General features: G+C 34.0%; 1 protein-coding gene and 1 pseudogene across 1 annotated transcript; one reads left to right on the top strand and one right to left on the bottom strand.

Annotated features, from left to right (window-relative positions):
• Positions 1-8,178, top strand: vret (vreteno). Its single transcript, XM_073972448.1, has 7 exons — positions 1-430; positions 2,111-2,461; positions 2,523-2,768; positions 2,856-3,579; positions 3,700-3,881; positions 3,943-4,142; positions 7,403-8,178. Exons 1-7 carry the CDS (start codon positions 111-113, stop codon positions 7,567-7,569), a joined length of 2,190 nt encoding a protein of 729 aa, XP_073828549.1. The 5' UTR covers positions 1-110; the 3' UTR covers positions 7,570-8,178.
• Positions 4,964-7,275, bottom strand: LOC141399600 (uncharacterized; annotated as a pseudogene).
• Positions 8,179-24,485: the final 16,307 nt, after the last annotated feature.

Raw genomic sequence — 24,485 nt, 5'->3', positions numbered from 1 at the left:
GGTAATCGATTAAGAAATTCAATGTTAGTGAACCCTTCGCTAGCGGCATTTTATTGTGAGATTTGTTTATATATTATTAAAATCCATTTAGCGTTGATATTTATTTCACAATGGCTGATGAAGCAATAAACGAAGATTTTGAACAATGGAATCCAATGGTAAAGGATTACAAGAGTGTGGAATTCAATCAATATTCCACAGGACCGGGAGCAAACCTTGATACGTCTTTGCAATTGGCTAACAACAAATATAACAATGGAAATGCGACTCCCTCGAAAGAGGCTGTCACGCCATACTTGCTATTCAAAAATATGCCACCTAAAATGAGTAAGGCAGCATTGAGGAATATATGTTCAAAGCATGGAACAGTGACGTCTGTAAGGGACAGCCAGAAGTGCGATTATTTCTTTGTTGATTTTGCGACAGTGGCGTAAGTACATGTTTATTAATTTTGCAAAACAGTTACAGTTAGACCACAAAATGTTTGCAAAAACACGACTTGCACGACTTGAAATTTGGTTTTCTTGACACTTATTTCTTGCATACGTTAAAAATACACCAAAATGTTTGCAAAATTCCTGAAGATCAAATATCAAGGGAAACTTCTCTCATATCAATGTTTGAACTTTATCGCAACACTTGTAGTGAATTTTTATATTGCTGAAGTACGGGATATTACTTTTTTTGTCACCGATGAAAATGTGATCTCTGTAGTGGAATTCTGTAACACATTTTTCGAGTTACCGACATAAATCGTTGGCATTAAAATGCTTATAATTTCAGTAATTAACGAAATTTTTCGGTAAGCTAACAACCAAAATAAAGTTTTCGCTAAATCCTACCGATATCAATAGTGTTGTCGGAGCAAGTTGAATGTAGTGGCTGGATTTGGAACTTTTTGCACAGAAAGTTTTCAAAAATTAATTTTTTGTGGAAAATAGCCGGCCTTCGGCCGGGATTTAAGACTTTCTCCTATGGACAGATACTAAGCAGGGCTAACGCGATCATAATTTTTTTCAAAATTATTTTTTGTCAAAAATCATATGGTTTTTTCGGAATTTTCGAAGCCTTTATCTCGGGAAATAAGGGCTTCCCGCACATGATTTATATATTGGCGTAATCAGCATTCCAAGACCTACCTGTGGACAAGATTTCAGAATTTTCTGAGTCCAGCCACTACATTCATCTTATGCCGTGTTGTCAACTTTTATTGATACTTTTCATTCATGATTTTGCGTTTTAATTTTACCGATTTTTGTCGGTAAATCAAAAAATGTCTTACAGAATTTCAAAAAAAAGCTCAAAGGAAATTTTTGACAGAAAAGGTCAACTGAATATACGTATCTAACAGAGATATTGAATGCTTTTTGTACTATTCTCACACTCTTCATGTTAGCTACAGAGTACATTTGAGGCCTATAGACAATATTATGTAGACTAACTAACCCTTCGGCACTGTATTTTAATTATCCCTTTGGAATCCATTTTAACTAACCCTTTAGGGTAGAATAGGGTGCACTCCAATTTGCATCCAAAGCACGTGTTTTGATGCAGTGCTTTGGATTGTATTTAAAGGCACTCTTCGGAATGTGTTTTTATGCAGTTCAAAGATGCAATAAAAATGCAAGCCATTGCAGGCTATTCCAAAATAATAAAAGAATTTATAGTTTGTGTAAAACAAGAATAATAAGAACTTGATTACATTAACATAGATTATGAAATTTCTTCATTAAATTCAATCGCAACTGAGTTTGTTTCGTCCGCTCTCCATTTAAGGAATGGAGTGCCTCTTTCACGACTCCGTTTGAACTGCATCAAAACATGCCGTGAAAGAACTAGTCTACATTGCACTACTTCCAATTTATTTTGCTGGGATGGGTTGTTTATGTTATGTATTCGCGGACCACACTGGCGCCGCAAATCATGTCTGTCTAGTACTTTACGTAAAATGAAAAATAACTTTATTTTATAGGAATAAAGCAAAGATGAACAAGATGATCACTCGCCTTTACGTTTTCGTACCATTCACCATACAACTGCTCTCTTCGTGTTCATCATTGGTATAAAGTCGATTAATTTTTAAATTTTCTCTTTTTTTTTGTTCATTCAGCGATATGGAGGCAACATTTCGTGCTTTGGAAAATAATAACTACGGATTCCAAGTGTTTGTAGGAAAACACAAGAAATCTGTAACACCAATGGAATACAACAACGAAAACAACACCGCTCCAGTAGCTCCACGCACAACAGGTATAGATTACCAGAACCGCACATATAGAGTTTCAAATAAGCAACTTCCCCGACCGGTAATTGAACAAAGCCGGCAGGTTGAAGTAGACAAGTGTAACGGCTATTCAGCTGACATTTTTAACAATGACGCCCACCAGTTGGAACGTGAAGGATTATGCGAATCAATAAAACACAGTAAATTTAATTACCAAACAGGCCGTTCATATATACGGTAAGTTGTTAAAATACGTTGTACCATTTACAGTTTTGTAAATTGTATTTATTATGGACAGAATGCCACAGAATATCAGGGATTTTGTAGCAAAAAAACATAAGGAATCATCAGGTACATTTTCACCATCTACCGGGAAATATGTTAACAAAATAGATGGATTTGAAAAGCCCTCTCAAATTGGAAAGTGCAATATATGTGAACGTGAATGTGATACAATTTGTAGCCGTTGCTCAGTGTATTATTGCAGTGTAAATTGCCAGAAAAATGATTGGCAGACACATCGTTACATGTGTGGAAAACCAAAGTAAGTGAAAGGTTCAATAAATACATACATATTTTATAATATACTAAGATTATGTTTATATTTACTCCCTAACATGTTTTCCCTTAGGAGTCTTCGGGAAATAGCTTTGAAGCTTAAAAAAGAATCTTCCGATGCAGTCAACCAATTAAATAGAAGTAAAAACGAGAGTTCAGAATCATCGAATTCCCCATATAAGGGCTCTTCAGTAAATGATTCTACACCTCAACTTCCCAGAAGTGGAAACATTGTTACAATAACCGCTATAAGTAAAACAAATGTAGCTTTTATACGATCAAAAACTTATGAAGATAATATGAGTTATTTCAAAACAATTGATGGTATTCAGGCTTTGGGAAATAAATTGAAGCCACTAAAACTGCAACCAAAATGTGGCAATGTGGTTATTGCTAAATTTGGTGATCAATATAATCGTGCTCTGGTTTTAAATGCTGAAAATCCTGAAAAAATATTTGTTAACTATATGGATTATGGCAATTTGGATAGCTTGCGATTAGAGGATTTGTATGAAGCCCCAATCGAATTTGCTGAAAAGCCAAGACATGCGTTACCAGTAATTCTTAAAAATGTTCCCGATTGTTATATGACAGAGGAGATTAGAAATTTTATGTACTCCTATCTTAATGGCATTAATGTTTATGTGAAATATAAACCAGAGGACTTCTTAAATGATAAAGGCGTCTATCAAGTAGAACTTATCGATGAAACAACAGAACAAAACTTGAACAAAATGATTATTAAGTTATCCAAGCCAACAGAACCTCTCTCAACTAATGAAATATGCTACATAGATGTAAGTTGTTTTAATGAAGAAAGTATAAGTAAACCAATGTAAATAAAACGTAGTGTATTTAAACTTGTAATAAATAAAGGAATTCGCTAATGTCTGTTTTTTTCCTTTAAATATCCATAGTACCTCGAGCAAAAAAAGTTACCCAGTGGTGAGAATGTCGAATTAGTTGTTATGGACAATTCATCAATGAATACTGGATGTATTTCATGTACCACAAAGGCATTTGCTGTAGAAATTCACAAATTCCGAAGAGATTTGCAAAAATATGTAGAAAGTATACCCCAAGAGGGATATGCTCCAAGGTAAATACAATTTGTTGTAAAATATACTGATAAATAGTTATGGAATTTTTCCACTTTATAGACAAGATGAACTATGTATTGTAAAATATAATAAAGATGGCCTTTGGTATCGAGGCCGATGCTTGGAAGTGGTTGGAGATGGATATCCCACAGTACTTTTTATCGATTATGGTAATGTATCCATGGTTCATATTGATGATATTCGACGGTATCCAACACAGTTTACTTATCCAATCTATACATCCGATTGTGAAATTAAAGGTAAGTTTAAGAGATAAAAATGGAGGTTTAAAATAGTGTAATAAAATAAGTATGATTATATTTGCTATCCATTTGTTTGTTGCGCGCTAAAGATACTTACATATGTTAATAAACGCTAACAATTCCGTTGAATTTACTTACCTGGACAGCGTTGATATTACGGCAATTGTTTGCTTCAAAAACAAAAGTTATTGCTGTTGTTGTTGTTGTAGCAGCATATAATGCTGGGTTGGCAGCCGCTGGCCGAAACACTTTTGGTTTCGGGTCAATCCGGTACGTAAGAACCCGCTGCCGTGGGATTGTTGTGGTGTAGTGTGCTGCGAAGCACATATCGAACTATTGTACTCTAGTTGTGCAAAATACATACAGTAGATCTGTAGTGCGATTCTCTAACACATTTTTGAGTTACCGACAAAAATAGGTAATATCAAAAATAGGTAAATTTAAATGCAAAATTATGAATGAAAAGTTAAAATAAAAGTTGATAACACTCTTGTTATCGGTAGAACTTTACGACTACTTTTTATTCGTCGTTAACTTACCGAAAACATCGACCGGAATTAAAAGCATTTTAATTTTACCGTCAATTGTCGGTAACTCAAAAAATGACTTAGAGCATCTCGCACTACTGGAAATCGACATTCTTAATATAATATCTAAACTGTAGTGGGATTCTCTAGAGCATTTTTTGGGTAAAGACAAAAATGGGCCAAATTAAAACGCAAAATAATGAATTAAAAGTTCAAATAAAAGTTGACATCACTGTTGCTATCGGTGGAACTTTGCGACTACTTTTTATTGGTCGTTAACATACCGAACAATATCGTCAATTGCCGAAATTATAAGAATTTTCATTTATTTATTATTAACAATGTAGTAAATACATAGTTAGTAAAGCAAGATTTAGCATTGGCTACTGTGGCCATCAGCTAGAGCTTGTAATAGTTAAAAGTTACGATATAATTAGTTTAGATTATAAAATTGGATTTTGATATGAAATTATAAATTGCTTCAATGTTGGCAGGTGTTGGAGATTTCAGGATATCCAGTCCTCGGTTGTTAAGATATGTGTGGTAATGATGGGAAAGTTGGTTGCAATTCTGTAAGATGTGCTCTACTGTACAGATACTTCCACACTTCCGGCAAGTATTGTTAATGGCCTTGTGGATAAGATGTTGATGCGTGGATATAGTATGTCCCATACGTAGTCTGGAGAATAATCTTATCTTCTTTTTGTCCACATATGTGGGATAAATGGGCTTGATACATTTAGGATTGACATGATTGTAATGGTTATGTCTAAATAGAGCTAATTTGTTTGCTCTAATATCGAGGAGCTCAGTTTTAATATGAGTTCTCAAATCAATTTTCTCTGTAATTGTGTCATACACTAGAGGCGCTGTACATGCATTCTTAGCCGCTTCATCCGCGTAACCATTTCCTTTAATGCCAACATGCCCAGGCGTCCAATATAATTTAATGTTGTTTTTTTTTCAGATAATGCATCTCTAATTGTGTTAACTGAAGTCCATTTAATATTTGATAGATTAGAAACTGCTTTTATTACTGATAAACTATCAGAACAAATAACTGTTTTACGTTTTGTTGATGTTGCGAAGTTGATGACTTCAATTATCCCTGCAGCCTCAGCTGTGAAGATGGATGCAAAGTCCATGAGTTTTTTGGTCTTTAAAACGTTGCCTTCAGCATCAACTACGGCATATGATGATACTGTGTTTGTTTTCGATGCGTCAGTGTATAGGAACTGCAAATCAGAATGTTAGAAAAAAATTAAGAAAATGTTGACAGTATGTTTCATTTTGAGTTGTACTCTTGCCTAGAGTACTGAGGGATATGTCGCAAGCTTTGTCTGAAAAACACCAAGTGGGACTTTTTATTTTGTTAGAAGACAGTTTATCTTTAAAATTGAGTACGTTATTTGTAAGAGAGTAATAAATGGCTGATGGTGTTTTGGGTTTTCTTTTCGCCTTCATAATTTTTGATACATCTGCGTCGATAATCAAGGATTTGGAAGACAGAATTTTCGGCAATAACAGATTTATAGACTCTTGGTATCTGTCTTCGAGAGAGGGTAAACCAGATTCTATAAGCAATGTAGTTATGGGTGTCGTTCTGTACGCGTACAAACTTGCTCTGATGCTGTCATGGTATACAGATTTTATTTGTTTTAGTGTTGAATTGGGGCTATTGCCGAATAAGTACAAACCGTAGTCAATTTTACTTAAAACCAATGTCTTTACTAAGTATGTCAGAGTATTTACGTGGACAAAACTTTTTGATGAAAGGTATTTGATGATGTTGGACCTCGGTATTAGGTCTTTCTTCAATTTTAGGATGTGTTCATTCCACCGATAATTTTTTTGGAATACAATGCCCAGAATTTTGAGTTTATTAACGTAAGATATATAAATCCATTTCCCGATATGTCTGTGGGAAGACAGTTGTGCTTTCGACAAATGTGAAGAATTGAAGACTTTGAGAAAGATATTTTGGCACCGGATGTCTTGGACCATGTGTTGATGTCAGTTATTATGTTGGAGAACAGATTGTTGGTAGTGGTATTATCCTTGTTAGAATTTAAAATGTATAAGTCATCGGCGTAAAGACAATGATATATTTTTGGATGTTGGTTGATATCACTTATTTGGTTAAAGGCTATTTGGAATAGCATTACAGAGAGTGGAGATCCCTGTGGAATACCATTATCCATTGTGTATTGCTCAGAGAAGAAATTGTTAATTCTAACTCGAAAATGACGTCCTGTTAGAAATGATTTGATGAAGTTCAAGGTTTTGTAGCCAACGCCCCAAGACAATAAGGATTCTAAGATGACATGCAGTCCTAATTTTAACTATTTTTGTCGATAACCAAAAAATGCGTAGAGAATCCCACTACTGAAGAAATGTGTTTTCTTATATGTATGTCTACATGAATTCGCAACTTTTCAATGTACCGTTATGTAGTTTTGCAATTGTTTTAAACATGTTGAAGCAACATCTATTAACTTCAATCCTCGACTTTAACTTTATTATCGAATATGACAATGAACTATGATTTTTGGATATATGTACATATATTTTGAATTATTACTTTACTCACAGGTAATTATGTGATGAGGTAAAAAGAATAATAAGGTATTTCTGCAGATATAATATTATAAAAATATATAATATAAAAATAATGCATAATGCTGATACGATATGAAATGTACTAAATCTTAATTGTATCTTTATTTTTAGGCTTACCTGAGACTTGCAATGAAGAAATTGTTACCAAGCTCGAAGAATTAATACCTCATGGTACCATCATTAAATGCAAACAAGTCGAATCATTTCCCGATGACCATTTTTATTCAATTTTATTGCCAGATGTTATTCAAAAATTGACCAACAGTGGTTTGCTATAATATGAAAAATCCAAATTTTTGCTATTTTTATAATTTTTAATTTTTTATGACAGTGTATGTTTTTTATATACCTAAGTGTGTTGTTTCCTTTTAGGCCATGTTTGGTGAGTTGAAAATATCGCAATTCTCTAATCATGGCACAATGTATAAGTTATGCCATGTTGGTATGCACTATAGGTAATTTGCACTGTTTTTGAAACAAAAATTAATAACAGCGGAATTAAAGGATTTTTTAACTTTTTAAATTATTTATGTGTAAAAGTGAGATAAAACAAAGATTTTTACAGATCAATTCGGATATAAGGAACAACGGTTATAAGCGACTACTTATATAACGAACAAAGCTATTTTTTCCAATGCCATTTTCATTAGTTTTCTTATACACAACAAACTGATGAAAACGATCACGGTAGTAACACAAATTTTGTCCCCGCGATTAGATTTTCCAACTAATTGTTACTACAGTTTTGTATATTTTTTGAATATATGTTAATAAAGCCGAGTTTAGTACTCCTTTAAACCTTGTCAATGATTAATATGTAATAGAGAGATAAAATAAAGCATACTACTGCCGCACCGCTTATAGAAAACCACGGATATACCGAACAATTGTCGCCATTATTTATTTTACTTGCAATGACATTGTAAACAACAATATTTTTTACATTTATTACTTACTTCCTCAAACTAAACTTCCACAATTTTATGACTATTTTATTGAGAAGTAAGCTAATAAATCTCATAAATATCAAAAAACGGGCAAAATCGGGTTTTGAAACCTAGTAATACCATTGCAGAAGACTTTCAGTAATGTGTTCTAGGTGGCAAATTCACGGTCAAACACGGCCAATTTAGTTAGTATAAGGCTATATAAAGTGAGTTTAAGAAAAATAAAATATTTTTCTGACTTTTTGTGTTTTTTGGTCGCTACCCAAATTGTTTAAGCTATATTATATATTAAATAAATTCCTCTCGCAATTGCCAATCTATTCCATTTTACATATATTTGTATTTGGTTTATTTTTCCGCGATTTTAAATACATTGAAATATGCCTTACAATATATATTTTTTTAAATTCTTCTTCGAAATTCTCACTTTGACCGCAATTTAAACCGCGATAATGACGCTATTTTGAATAATATTCATATTAATAAATTTTTTAATTTAATTTATTTTCATAAATGGGACATGTTCTTTTTTCAATGCCAACTAAAAAACTATTATTATTTAAAGTTGCAAAATCGTCTTTTTACCTATAGTGCAACGGTAGTTCGCTCTCTATTCGTCATTCGACGCCCAATTACAATTACTTAATTTTTCCTACAAAATTTTGTTCAATTTAAATTACCTTCTGAACGTCGCACAGTGCGAAATACGGGCACTTTATTGGAACTTTACTAATAACTTTTAATGTGAAGAACGTAGGTTACTAAAATTTTCCAAAAATGTTTCTTGTAGTTGAGCGTCGTATGTGTATAAATATGGGCCACATAGACCTGCGGTTTCCTATAGCCCAATATCGGTGGTGACCATTTTTACGTATTAGGTTCATTTTTCAACCGATTTTGCTGCAAGTTGGTATATTGGGGTTTCAGTGGATGGAGAACATATGTACAAAATATTGCCAATATCTGTTCGCGTATAGGTACCGCCCAATATAACATATTTTAAAGATTCCAAGCACATTTACCAATCTATTTGTTTGCATTTTGGAATGTTATGTTCTCCGTAGGTAGAAAACAATTCAGATCAGAAATCCTTGCTTTGGCCCCTCCCCCAAGCATCCACATACGTTAATGAAAAAAAAATGTTTTCGAGATTTTTTATTTTTAGTATAAGCTCTGTTCCAGAACTAAAAAGTTTTTACAATTTTTACCACTTTTACACATTTTTCGTTCCCGTACACAAAATTTATATGAAAATCGATTACGACTTTCACCACTTTATAAAGTACGGGAACAGGCCAATAGTGTCATTGATATAATATAAATTTTACAAATTGAACGTTTTGATTCAGGATATGTTTGTCTTATGTATATCACCTTAAAGCATCTGGCGCAACTATGCTCAAATTTGACCATTTGTTTCTATAAAATGTGAATGAAATTTGGCAGAATAGTCATAAAACTATCAAAAGCAACATTTCTTAATATTGGTGGACCCATTTTGGGATAAACGAAACCAACATTGAAGTCTAATGCCTGTTCTTCTATCAAAAAAATATAGATATATGAATATTCCAATGACTTTCTGAAAAAGTCGCATATCTCGCAAACCTGCGCGAACCTGCAGCTAATTTTTGGTTTGTCTATAGAAAAGTATCTTACATCTCAGAAAATTTTCGATTTATTCTGCAATTCACCACAATACATTAAAAAACTTCCAAAACTTATAAAAAATAATTTAGTAGACTTTTAAAAAAGCACATTTTTGGGGAACGAATAGCAACCAAACTAAATTAGATATTACTAATCTATAAACGCCAAATAATCAAAAAATGTCGAGAAATATAACAGCAACAAAAACTATAGTCAACTAACGTGCAATTTGTTTGTATCACTATATTACATAAGCAAAGCTAGAAGCAATTTTTTAAGAAAATAAATATTGTAAAACAATAGTGCAATTAAGTGAATTTCTAGTTGTTTCGCGGGGTAAATTGCAAAACTGAATATGAGGCATTAGTCATGGGATACTTAGCAATAGAATTCAGCAAGAATCTCATTACTTTTATGTACTTTAATTTTTGAGTAAAGTTCCCATATTACGCACTGTGCGTCGATAAATTATGTCCCATCTGTAAGAAGTGATTTATTTATTTATCGAAATAAAGGCTGACTTCCGTATCGTCATTTTCTTTGTGTTGTTTAAACTTTGTTAAAATATTTAAGTTGCACACTCATGCATGGTTTAATAAGAAAGGTTAGCTAAAGCTTTCAGTCAGTACAATTTTTTTTCTTTCAACTGTTCCTAAAACGTCAAAACAACCCAGAAAACCAAATGTCGGATGTCCGACACGTCTGAACGATTTCGGAAGCAACGTCGTTCAGATTTCGTTCCGATTTCTAAACGATTTTCCGGTGCGGAAATAGTTCAGATTTTGTACCGATTTCGGAATGAATGTCGGAAAGAAATTTCCTTTCCGAATTTCCCAAGGATTTTCTTCAGATTTCGTTACGAAATCGATCCGATGTCGCTCCGACATTTCGTTCCGAAATTATGTCAACCACTTCATACAACTTTCGCTAAGATATCGTTACGATTTCGGATCAGATATCGGACGTATCGTCCGAATTTTGTTCCGATTTCGTTACGATGTCGGTACGATTGGTTTGCTGGGTACTTATACCATGCACTCATGTATTGTACTCAAAAATGCAACTGTGAACATTGTTTACATTGACGATTTCGTTTAAACGTTTTTTTAAATTTATCACAGTGCGTGAATGATAAACACAATAAAAAGAAATCTGGTTCATTACGCAGCCTTGTTGTGAGAAGCAACTTTTTGCTCGCAATCTCCATCTATAATCAATTGGTCTGTTCCAGAACTGCAAGAATCTACTAATTTTTACAATTTTTTCCGATAACATAAAGGAAAAAATGCTATCGTAGTAAAAAATAGTAGCTTCTTGCAGGTTCTGGAACAAAGCAACTGTTAATAAAAACAACATTTTTACATAATCGCTATTATTTATTGCTTATACACTTACATTCGCGAATCATCCATTTTATTTATATATATTTTTGTTAAATTACAAAATTAACAAAATCACATGCGAATGCATCAGAAAACAAAGTGATGCTTGTTTGCTTTTTATCTGCGTTAAAAATTTGCTTCCATCCTAAACGTGTAATAAAAATCAGTGTTTGAATTTGCTACCAGCACAGCACTGAAATCACTAAAAGTATGCTATTGCTATGCTGTTTTCAAAAACAAAATCGAAAACTGTTGCTGTGTTATGCTTCGAACATAAAAGTAGCACAGCACATGGTCTATGCTGTGCTTCTGAAATCTGCGAAGCACATAGCATAGCGTAGTCATCAAAAACAAATACGAATGCTATTGCTATGCTGTGCTGCGGACATTTTAACAGCATAGTTAACAGCCGCAGTCAAGAAAACAAAAACGAAAACTATTGCTGTACTGTGCTATGAACAAAATCAACAGCATAGCATTCGATATTTTTAACACACTACTATTATTTTGACCGCAACTATTGCTCTGTTCCAGAACCTGCAACAGTCTACTATTTTTGAAATGTTGACATTTGTCCTTTATAAAGCGAATTTCGAGTTTCTAAATGCATGTTATTGCCACTTGTACCTTTTTATACCCTACACCACCATGTGGTAAGGGGTATTATGTCTTTGTGCATTAGTTTGTAACATGAAAAGGACACGAGATACACCCATAGTTCCTTTTAGGGATATACATTGAATCACTTTCTGAGTATTTTTGTAAACGAAGTACAGGTCGCATGTATTGTCCGATTCGCATGAAAATTGGGGAAGATAGTTTTTTTGGCCAAAGGACGAACGCTATTTATTTTGGTAAAAATCGGTTCAGATTTATATATATTTTCGCCCGATTTAAGGAATTTGGTGCACGAAACACGCTATATATGTCCGATTTTAAATAAATTTGGAATGTGCGACGGTATTTAGTCTAGAAATAACTGTGAAAAATTATATCAAAATCTGTTCTGATTTGGATTTAGCTCCCATATATATTTTACATATTCACAGTGGTGTAGGGTATTATATAGTCGGCCCCGCCCGACTTTGATCCTTTCCTTACTGGTTTAATATATGTACTAGAGTGGTTTTAAAAATCGATGTCGGATTTTTTATGGGGCACCCTCCTAAAACTTTTAGTTTTGTTAAAAATTAAGATTGTCAGAGTTTGAACTCAGTCGGAGTATGTTAACACGTGCCACTGGAGCCTCAAAGTTTCCATGGGCCCTTTATATAGCAAAAATTAAAATCTGACCCGATTATCAAAAATGTTTGTGGGATTACTTGTTTAGCAACTTGTAAACTGTTTTCATCGATTGGACAATAAATGTGATCTGTAAAATGATTTTTTTTAAAAATCGCCAATACAAATTAAAATTAAAATTGGTCTCCATTGTATAGGACCAAAGGCGAATTTTCACAAAATCACTCTATAGACCACATTTATTATCCAATCGATGAAAAAAGTACCATGTATGTATGTACCTTGTAAGCAATAAACAACACTGAATTATTATAAGTTCTCTTTTATACTATGTTTACATTTACGAAATCCACTCGATTTCAACTGTCAATTCCATTGCTCAAACGTCAAATGAAATCCAATCGATTTCAGATGAGTTTTCATTTGACGTATACACAAAGGAATTGACAGATGAAGTCGAGTGGATTTCGTAAATGTAAACATAGTATTACTTTTTGATGTATTTGAAAACGCAAAATAAATGAATTTGAAGACATTAAAAATATAATTTTCTCATTATAAGTTAATGCCAAGAAAGTTCTCCTTGAAATTGAATGCTCCCTTTTAATATTATTTTAACCAGAACGCTAATAAATATGATCGAAAAATCCAAACTATAACCAAAGAAGGCTTTATAATAATGGGGGTTAGTGAGTTTGCTGGGTTAACATTAATTATGCTATGTCCCAATTTACATTGGGCGAGTATACTTGCGGCAATTGTCATTTTGTAGGAGAGAGAGGTGAGGCATATGGTAACCCTTTGCCTCTCAGCACCCTCTCTCACCTACAAACTGACAATTGCCGCAAGTAAACTCGCCTAATGTAAATTGGGACTATGCTATGTAGAAATGTTTACAGCATAGCAGAGCACAGCAATCGTTTTTCGATTTCATGACTATGCTATGTGCTATGCTACTTTTATGTTCGTAGCATAGCACAGCAACAGTTTTCATTTTTGAAAACAGCATAGCAATAGCATTCGTTTTTGATTTTGATGACTATGCTATGCTTTGTGCTGTGAAGATTTCAGAAGCACAGCATAGACCTTGTGCTATGCTACGTTTAAGTTCGCAGCATAGCACAGCAACAGTTTTCGATTTTGTTTTTGAAAACAGCATAGCAATAGCACTCGTTTTTATTTTTGATGCTGTGGCTATATGCTATGCTGCGTCACTTTCACAGCACCAGCATAGACCTTGTGCTGTGCTGTGAAAGACTAGTAGCAAATTCAAACACTGATAAAAATTACCTATGAGAGTTCTGAATGCTTTACATTTACATTTTGATTCAAATTTGGGCATAAGTTGAGTGAAGGGCCCGGTCTCGGATCTTGATGATATATATACCACAGATAGCCCTTGGGTTCCTGAATATAACGATATAAATTTTGTGTTGCACAATTCCATACTTCCCGAGATATGAGCCTCTGAAATTCTGACAATTCCCTTGTTAAAGTAAGAAAAAAATTTAAATTAAAAAAATGTTGTTCCCGTGTCCTAAATTGGCTCCTGTCCATAGGAGAACGTTTTAAATCGCCGGCCGAAGGCCGGCCAATTGGAATAAACCATACAATTAAAAAAAAAAATTCGGGACCGTGGGGCTTTACATGGGTATGAGAAATGTCATTGGTGATTGGCCCATAACTCTGGAAGTATGGACTTGTGCAAGACAATATTTATATCGTTAGATTCAGGAACCCAAGGGCTATCTGTGGTATATATATCATCAAGATCCGGGACCGGGCCCTAAACTCAACTTGTTCCCAAGTTTGTTCTATTTTAGAGGATTTTCCAAATGTTTTTATGTTTTTCCTAAAAAAAATTTTGGAACGACCCCATTATTCAATATTTTCTTGGACAAAGTGAATTGTTGTAGGTAGTGTTGTGTAGTTCCGGAACGAACTAGATCCAAGGAACTATTCCGAAAAAGGAACTACTGGAACTATATCCAGCTCTTGCGTTTATATAGTTCCTTTAGTTCATATAGTTCCTTTCGTTTTTTCTCGTTCCTTCAATTTAACGCCTACGTCGATCTTTCGTTGTTGCTGTTTGTTCGCTGCAATTTATTTTTATGTCAATTCATCCACCAAACAATTAAAACATTTCGGTCTCGGAACTATTTGGACCGACAAAAAAAAAACAAAAACAGCGACGAAAGGGACAGATTCGTGGAACTATTTCGGTCTCGGAACTATTTGGAATGAAAAGAACGATGAAAGAGAAAAATTCGTTGAACTATATCGATGTCGGAACTATTTGGAAATATGGAACTACTTTTAGGAACTAGTTCCTTTTGGGAAAAGGAACTAGAAAGACCGATCCGCTCCGTGAACTAGATTGCCCATTTTTTGTAGGTCATTTTTATACCCTCCACCATAGGATGGGGGTATATTAAGTTTGTCACTACGTTTGTAACTACTCGAAATAATCATTGTAGACCCCACAAAGTATATATATTCTTGATCAGCGTGCAATTCTACATCGATATAGCCATGTCCGTCCGTCTGTGGAAATCACTCTAGCGTCCGAACGGATTGACGTAGGTTGATGAAATTTTGGGAAAATATGTTATATTTACGTAGGACTTTTGGTATTGAAAGCGGGCTATGTAGGTCCACGCTTTCGTATAGCCCCCATACAAAATGACGCGTGACGCGTCGTCGTTTTAAGGAATTTTTAAGATATTTGGCCCATTTTACCACCGAATTGGTTGTAATTTGGTACTTTGTGTCTCCATAGGCCAAAAAATATTCCTACCAAAGTTGGGTTATATAGGTCCACGTTTTGGTATAGCCCCCATATAAGGCCCCATCTAAAGTACGCGTCATTTTAATATATTTTGAATGTATTAGACCCATTTGACCACAGAATTGATTGTAATTTGGTATTTTGTGTCTTCAGAGGCCAGAAAACATTGGGTTATATAGGTCCACGTTTTGGTATAGTCCCCACATAAGACCCCTTATAAAGTACTCGTCATTTTAATATATTTTGAAGGTATTAGACCCATTTGACCAAAGAACCGGTTGTAACTTTGTATTTTGTGTTTCCAGAGGCTAAGAAACATTTCTACCATAAAATGTTTATATAGGTCCACGTGTTGATATAGCCCCCATAATACAATATCTCCCGATTTTCGATATTTTGAACGTTTTAGCCTCATTATCACACCGATATGGCTGAAATTTGGTATTCGGTCTTCTTTAGGCGTATAAAACTTTCCCCCAGAAATTTGTAGGTATAGGTCCACGCCATCATATAGCCCCCATAGAACGGTACCTTCCGAATTTCGGCATTTTGGAGGTAGTGGCCACATTAATCCACCGAAATGGCTGAAATTTGTGGTGGAGGGTATAAAAAGTTCGGCCCGACCGAACTTAACGCTTTTCTTACTTGTTATTACACGTTTAGGATATAAAACAGTATTTTATGGTAGCAAATTTCGAAGTTTCAAATTTCATGAGTAGACCCCACCCTATTACATTTTGAAAACTAAGGGGTCGATTATCGATAGCAATTATCGTTGAGTGGAGTTGTCAGCTGTCAAAATTACTTTATGTATGGCAACCTTCAACTGAAGTTGCGAATCTCAGTTGACGAACCGGCTATTTTTCAGCAACCAGTTATTATTTATTTTCAGTTGCAGTTAATTTTTTCGAAGAAACAAGAAGTAAAATTGGAAGGAAAAAACATTTTCTTAACAATTGTCGATTAATTGCATGATTAATTAATTTTTTGTATCAAAAATATGGTGAAAATAACAATAAAACAACAGTTTGAAATATTAATTGATAAATTGAGTGCAAATCCAATGTACACATGTGGTCTGTTCCTTTACTTTTAAAAATGGTAACAGTGGCAGAAAATGGTAAAAGTGGTAAACTGCTATTATATAATTTTTTTTTTTCAATTTTTTCAATTCAATAAACTTTATTTTTCAATTAATAATAATATGTACATTTAGTAATATCCACAAAGTTGTGTGTTTTTACATACATAAAGTTTTACAGCATGGTTTAAATTAAAACCGTCTGCCGGAATAATGAGTGTTATAAACATATTAATGATTGTATTCGCTTATTAACATTTGTCTATATTTTAACGCTTCTTTTATGTAATAATATAAATTTGACCAGCTATAATTTTCACCACCGTTTAAAATTTGATTATTTCACTTTCTGATAATACAGATTTATTAAAATAATGTTTTCTAATGTTTTTAAATATGGGACACCTTCCCATGAAATGTTGTGTAGTTTCTATCTCACTAAGATTGCATATAGAGCATAGATTGTATGGTTCTGATCTGTAGTGCGATTCTCTAACACATTTTTTAAGTTACCGACAAAAATCGGTAAAATTAAAATGCTTATAATTTCGGTAATTAACGATAATATTCGGTAAGTTAGCGACCAATAAAAAGTAGTCGTAAAGTTCTATCGACAGTAACAGTGTTGTCAAAAATAATGTATACTTTTCAGTCATAATTTTGCGTTTTAATTTTACCGACATTTGTCGTTAACTCAAAAAATGAGTTAGAGAATCGCACTACTGAAGTTGTTGCAGTTTAGTGCGAGCATACCAGCTCTTGCTTTCATTATAAATGATATTTGGTTTTGTCTATATCTGTCGTTGCAATATGTTGTACCCAACTGAGGATTTAGATGTCTGTAGATTCGATGCTGACTTTCTTGAGAACTTTGAATGTGTTGTATAAAGCTCGTATTCCTTACTTCCCATACTAATCTTTGGCATGTACTATACCACCTTTCTTTATCCATACCAACACTTCGATAATCAATATTGTGGTAATTCAAGCGATCTATATAATCCTTGTACCAAGAAGCATTTCTTTCAATAGCTTTTTTGGCAAGTATGTGTGGTAGTCTGTTAATATGGTATTCAAAAAGTACTTTATTTATATATTTTAGATGTTGTGTATACGTATACATATAACCAGGTTCGTATCCGGTCTCTAAGGCTAATATGTAATTAGGAGTATTATCTGGTAGCCTTAATATGCGTTTGATAAAATACCTGTAGAGTTTTTCTACGTCTTCAAAGTAGTTGCTACCCCATATTTGGGCACCGTAACTCTGTATGGAACGGCATACTGCTAGGAACATTTTCCACTTTGCGCTAAGAGAAATGTTAGGCTTTCCAATAAAATTTTTCCACGTGACATTTAGACAAGATTTAGCTGATTCATTTTTGATAGTTATGTGTTTTGTAAAGGACAGTTTGGGAGTTAATATGATTCCGAGATATTTATATTCATTTACTATTCGAAGTGTTTCTCCTTTATATATCCATTTGTTGCTTGTTGATATTCTGCCTCCTTTTCTAAAAATCATTATCTCAGATTTATCTTTGTTGAATTCCATACCCCATTTGTCACAATATACAGCTAGATTATTTATCATGTTTTGTAGTATAAGTGGATCATCTGCAAGGATTACAATGTCATCCGCATACATTAATATCCTGATATTCATATCATCTATGTATAAACCACCATCAAGCGCATTATGCAAATCATTCAGATATAAGGCGAATAAAGTTGGAGATAATAAACATCCTTGCTTTACACCAGATTTTGTCTCAAAAAAAGAAGAGAGAGATTCTCCTGTCCATATGGCCGATTTGGTGTCTGTATAGACTTTTTCTATAAAATTCAGTATTTTGTTCGTGAGTCCACTTTCATAAAGTTTGTATATTAATAGACTTCGTGGCACCCTATCAAATGCTGCCCTAAAATCTACAAAAAAGGCATAAACTTTTTTATTTTCCGTTAATTTTAGGTTTATGATTGACACCAAGTTGAATATATTATCCGTTGTTGAGTAACCTCTGCGAAAACCTGCTTGATATTCGTTTAATATCTGGTATCTATTTAGCCAAACAGTTATTCTGTTATTTATCATTCCCATCATGAGCTTAGCTATACAATTCATAAATGCAATTCCTCTATAGTTACAAGGATCGTTTGGATCTCCTTTCTTGTAAATTGGAAATATGATGCTTGAACGAAACGTGTCAATATCTCCGTGACCGTTATATATATTTGAATATGCGTTGCATAGCGAAGTTAAAAATTCATGGGTTGCATGAATGAAAAACTCATATGGTATTCTGTCCATACCAGGTGCCTTGTTTTCTTTGAGCTTTCTTAGTAGTTGCCGTATCTCGGCTAGAGAAAAATCGCTGTCCAACAAATCATTTTGTACTTTATTTTGTGCATAAAACACCGTTGGTGATTGAATGGATGGGTTTAGAAGCGAATCAAAATAATCTTTTAACTCCTCTGCCATGATATTGCATCCTATTATGTTATCTTTCTGCCTTATTTCCTTAGCAAATTTCCACCAAGTTTTGCTATCGTTTATGCTATCAAGCCTGGCCTCAATTCTGCGGTAATAGTCCCTTTGTTTCTGTTCACATAATTTTTGGTACGTCTTTTTTCGAGCTGCGTAGGCCTCTCTATCCATAGGATCCCGTGTTAATCTGTACTTGTTGAGTTTTTGCATAGATTTCGTTCTTGCTTTTAAACATTCGTTATCATACCATTTATTTTTAAAGTGTGGTTGTTTTCTGTGAGTATAAGTAGGATACGAATTCAGAATTGCTGTAGTGAAATCGCATAAGGACGAGCTTTGATGTGAAGGGGGTATATTCATATTTAGCTTCTGTTTATAGCATTCTTTATTGGACTTATTCCATACAAGTTTTGGTAATAGTTTCAGCTTTTCTGAATTTTGTTGGTCATTGTGTGTTGTTTTTAGCTGCAATGTGATTGGTAAGTGATCTGACCAGATTTTGTTTTGAACAGTAAACGTTTGTATATTCTGTAAAAGATCCAGCGACACTGCACATAGATCTATTACTGAGCTTCCGTTCTTGTTTACAAATGTATAACATCCTTCTTCATCTCCTGATGTTCTGCCATTGAGAATAACAAGACCGTTATCATTGCAAAAGTCGACATATCTTTTGCCATTTGCATTGCTAATTTTATCATACGATTTTCTGACGTTAGTTATAGTATCATATTCTTGTAGTAGTTCTTGCTCGAAAGATTGTTCTTCTCCTATTCTAATGTTATGATCACCTATAACAATTTTGTAATCATCATTGTCTTCGACTGCTCGTTTCATTTGCTGAAAATCATTCGCCCAGTTTGATCCTCGAAGATAAACGGGTATTATTTCGAACTTGAATGTGTTGAGTGAGCAGTATAATACAAAAACATTTTCTCTGGTAATTAGCTCATACTTAAATCCATTTTCCAGTAAACTCTTTTTCACACCGCAAACCATTCCTCCAATAACTCTACCTCGATTATTATTTCTATATGCAGGTGTCCAGTGAGTTTTGAAGTTATTAAATCTGTTCTTGTAATTACTTAGACATTTATCTTCTACATGAGTTTCTAAGAGTATAAATATATCAAAATTCTCTAAATACTCATAAAATTGGTGGTGAAAATATTTGTTTGCTAAACCATGAATATTGTATGAAATTAAATTTAGTACTCACTGGTTATTTTGTGTATTTTCGTAAGTGTTTTTCTTTTTAGTTCTACAATTTATATTCGGGTTAGGTTTTAAAAGTTTTTTGAATTACTATTTTCTAGAAGTGAATTATATTCAAGATTAGTGTTCTTTATATTGTCTCCAAAGAGCTGCTTTAATACCACTTCGGCTTCGTTTTGTTCGCAATGTAGTTCTTTTTTTCCATTCCAATAGAAAAACTGCTATTATATAAATTGTATGCTATTAAAAGCAAGGGAACACTTTACAGGTTAAAAATGGTAAGAAATGGTAACCTCAGGCACGTAAAGGAACAGAGCAATGGGTTCCATCTATATACAGCCAACAACACCAGGGGGGTTACTCTAGCTCTGTTCCTTTACGTGCAAGAATCTTAAAGTTTTACCACTTTTTACTCGAAAAGCGTTCCTTTACTTCTGACACCATACAATTCATATGCGGGCAGTTTACAACTTTTACTACTTTTGCCGGTTTTACCATTTTCAAAAGTAAAGGAACAGACCATCTGTATTGCGATGCGTTAAGAGTACAATTTGGTACTCTGTATCACAAACGCAAACGCTTTCGCAAAATAAACTGAAAATATGGCAACGCTGGCTGTACAAGGTAAACAATAACGAAGAATGAGAAAAATAAATTTCAAAAATTGTAAACAAAAACATTTTAAAAACATTTTTGTTCGGTACGTGCGTTTTTAAAACATGCTAATCGTTTATAACACAAAAAAAAATAATGGATTCGGCGGCGGAACGGATTACAAGGAGAAAATTTTTTTCGTCTCAATAAAGATGCGGTTGTGTACATTTAGACAACAAATGTATTGCAAAAGCCAAAATTTGAAAATTTTCTTTTTAATTGTTTGTTTATAGCAATAAATTATGTAAAAGCTATACGGTTTCTTGTGCAAATTTCTCGCTATTGGTCCTCAAAACAATATTCCATTTAATTATGCAAAGTGTTTTTACAATTTATAAAAAATACAGTGAAAAATAAGCATTGCCTACTACTTTGGGTGACAAATAAAGAATTTGGAACAAGTGTCGTTTAGAAGCACCTCTCGGATGAGTCAGAAATTTGTATCATAGGTAGCCCTTGGTACCCTGATTATAACGATATTTAATTTTCCAGAGCTAAGTCTATACTTCCCGAGATATGGGTCTTAACTTTTATTCTTGTATCACCATTATTACTAAAACCTATGAAATATGAGATTCGAGGAAGAGTACTTTGCAATGCCGCAAATAATAATTGTAGTTTGATTTTTTTAATAATAATTTATTATTGACGTATAATACGTCAACATTTTAACAACATTTCCGTAAAAGAATAAACACTTCTGATATAAATGTCCCAATTTACATTGGGCGAGTTTACTTGCGGCAATTGTCATTTTGTAGGAGAGAGAGGTGAGGCATATGGTAACCCTTTGCCTCTCAGCACCCTTTCTCACCTACAAACTGACAATTGCCGCAAGTAAACTCGCCTAATGTAAGTCGCAATTTACATTAGGCGAGTTTACTTGCGGCAATTGTCAGTTTGTAGGTGAGAGAGGGTGCTGAGAGGCAAAGGGTTACCATATGCCTCACCTCTCTCTCCTACAAAATGACAATTGCCGCAAGTAAACTCGCCTAATGTAAATTGGGACTAAATTGGGACAATACAAGCATTTAATGGTTCTAACCCAGCAAACCAATCGTACCGACATCTTAACGAAATCGGAACAAAATTTGCACGATACGTCCGCTGTCTGATCCGAAATCGTAACGATATCTTAACGAAAGTTGTATGAAGTGGTTGACATAATTTCGGAACGAAATGTCGGAGTGACATCGTATCGATTTCGATCTGATTTCGTAACGAAATCTGAAGAAAATCCTTGGGAAATTCGGAAAGGAAATTTCTTTCTGACATTCGTTCCGAAATCGGTACAAAATCTCAACTATTTCCGCTCCGAAAAATCGTTCAGAAATCGGAATGAAATCTGAACGACGTTGCTTCCGAAATTGTTCAGACGTGTCGGACATCCGACATTTGGTTTCCTGGGAACTTACATGATTCGTTTGCTTTGCGTTTGATATTTTGTTAACGCAAGATATTTGCGCTTATCGCACGAGTTTAACATACGCTTTCGAATTACAGAGTTCGGTGATACCAGATTTGCGAAAATTAGATGCGAAAACGCATTAGAGTGTACCAATTACTTGATTCGGTACAATTTTTCATACGAATCGCAATACAGAGTAACCCCCCAGGGAATTTCGTTTTTGATTAAATATGATTTTTGTTAATTAATTGGATCAATCGAGCTAACATGGCCTAAGGAGTTTTGTATTGAAAAATGAATTCTAGCGAAATACCACACACTCAACCATTACCCTTCGAATCGAAGGGGGTTTCCTTCATGAATTGTAGTGTCTTCAGTTTTTGAAGTTTTGGATATCATGTCGACTAGTTTGTTGATATGATACATTGGCAGTGGTTTTGTCTTTTTTCCTCTTCCGACCATTTCGAAACGATCCAATTTTGGCACAATTTGTCCTCTATCACGTGGACAACTTCCTTCAATACGTTCGACAAAGTAGAATGAGCTATGCTATTTTTGTAATCATTGCCATGGGACTTTTGGAAACTTCCCTCCGCAAAAAATTTCAACGCAGCGCACTCTTTCAAAAGTGGGGGTATTGCTGTTGATCTATAACTTACTTTGAAGTCATCCTTTAACGTTTCCACAATGTTAACTACGGAATCCTTTGGCAATCGAAAATACGCTTTAAACCTAAAATAATTTACTGATTACAGTGCAGATGACAATTCCAATGGATTCGACTTGTCCCTCATCTTCTAATAGATGCCATGTACTGTAAATTTCCTTCATCATCAAAAAATAATTCCACTGAACTTATCATTTTAAAATAGTTTTTTTTTTTTTTGGCGAATTTGCCTTTTGGATTAATATAGAGTTTACAAGTTTGAAAAAACACTGATCGATAACACGTTTATCGACAACCCAGTTGGGTTGACATCAATAATCCAACATTTCATCTCAGTTGTGCTGACAATTTTTTTGCGAATTTGGCACAATTTAGAAATTACTCGAAACAGCGCTGTTAGTACTTCAAACATTCTACGTAGTCCTAATATATCAGATCAAAGACTTAACTGACCTCTGCAACGTGATAGTGAAATTGCTATCAGAATGAGTATTTGAAATCAAATAATTTTTATATCCGTCCGCGAGATGAAGTTCGCCGGTCCACTAGTTTATTTATAAATTACTGAGATATTTATGCTAACGAGATAAGTTTTATGGGCCGATTCCCTACAGCGAGGCGAGTCGTGTCGCGTTGCCAGTTGCAATTTTTCCATTACGTATGGCAAAAGTCGCACGACGAAGTCAAATTTTGTCGCCGTAATGTTCATTTTCCGGCGACAACAAATTAGCTGTCGCCGTTCATTTTTACTAACGAATAAAAATAACTTGTTATCGACGATTATTTTCTATCGCTGTACGTAGTGCATTTTTTAAATTTTGTCACAGAGACGATAGACGACGCGACATGACTCGCCTCGCTGTACGGAATCGGCCCATTATTCACGTACTTCCGAATCTTCAGTTGCTTTTTAATTGTCTTAGCACCCTAATACATATCGCAGATATACAGAATTAATGCGAAGTATCCGAAATAAAAATGATACATGTTTGCTTTTTACCTGCGTTGAAAATGCGTATTTTTGATGTTTTGAAACACGTAGCTTTTGCAGTTGTTAAATACAACAGCGTTAAGAAACATAATACTTCGCAGATTTTCAGTTATTTGTAAAGCAACTGACGATACGGAAGTCGGCCACAGTTTTAAGACGCTTCGGAAGTCAGCCAGACATTTATTTACAAGTACATTAAAGTTAATTTTCATATTTCGACAAGTCATTGTGACCAAGCACGTTTTCTTTGCCTTGATACTGCTTTGTAATGCTTGATGACAACACAGTGGGCTGGTTCCGAATCGTCAGTTGCCTTGTATTCGTGCATGAAACTAGCAGTCAACCTATCCTTAAAGAATTGTTTTTATTGTATGTATGTACATGCTAGCTCGCTGTATTTTATATTAGTTTGGTTATTACTATAATTTTCCTAAATCTGTATGTATATGTAGTTGAAAACTCGAATAAATATATGATAAAATCCTCAATTGAAACAAACAAAGCAATAGAATCATTAAGTGATGAGTTATTTTTTATGAAACAAGTTTTCAACTTTCGACAACTCTGGCTATTTGATAAAAATATAAATCATTGATAATCTTCATGTCCATATCAGATCCACTTGTTATACTCATATTCAGAAATAAATCTGAAACAATTATATATTAAATAACACAAAAA

Source organism: Musca autumnalis, unplaced genomic scaffold (assembly GCF_047663935.1).
Source record: "Musca autumnalis isolate F117 unplaced genomic scaffold, ASM4766393v1 scaffold_3, whole genome shotgun sequence".
Lineage (NCBI taxonomy): Eukaryota > Metazoa > Arthropoda > Insecta > Diptera > Muscidae > Musca > Musca autumnalis.
The sequence above is the reverse complement of the archived record's forward strand: the minus strand, read 5'-3'. Positions and strand labels throughout refer to the sequence as shown.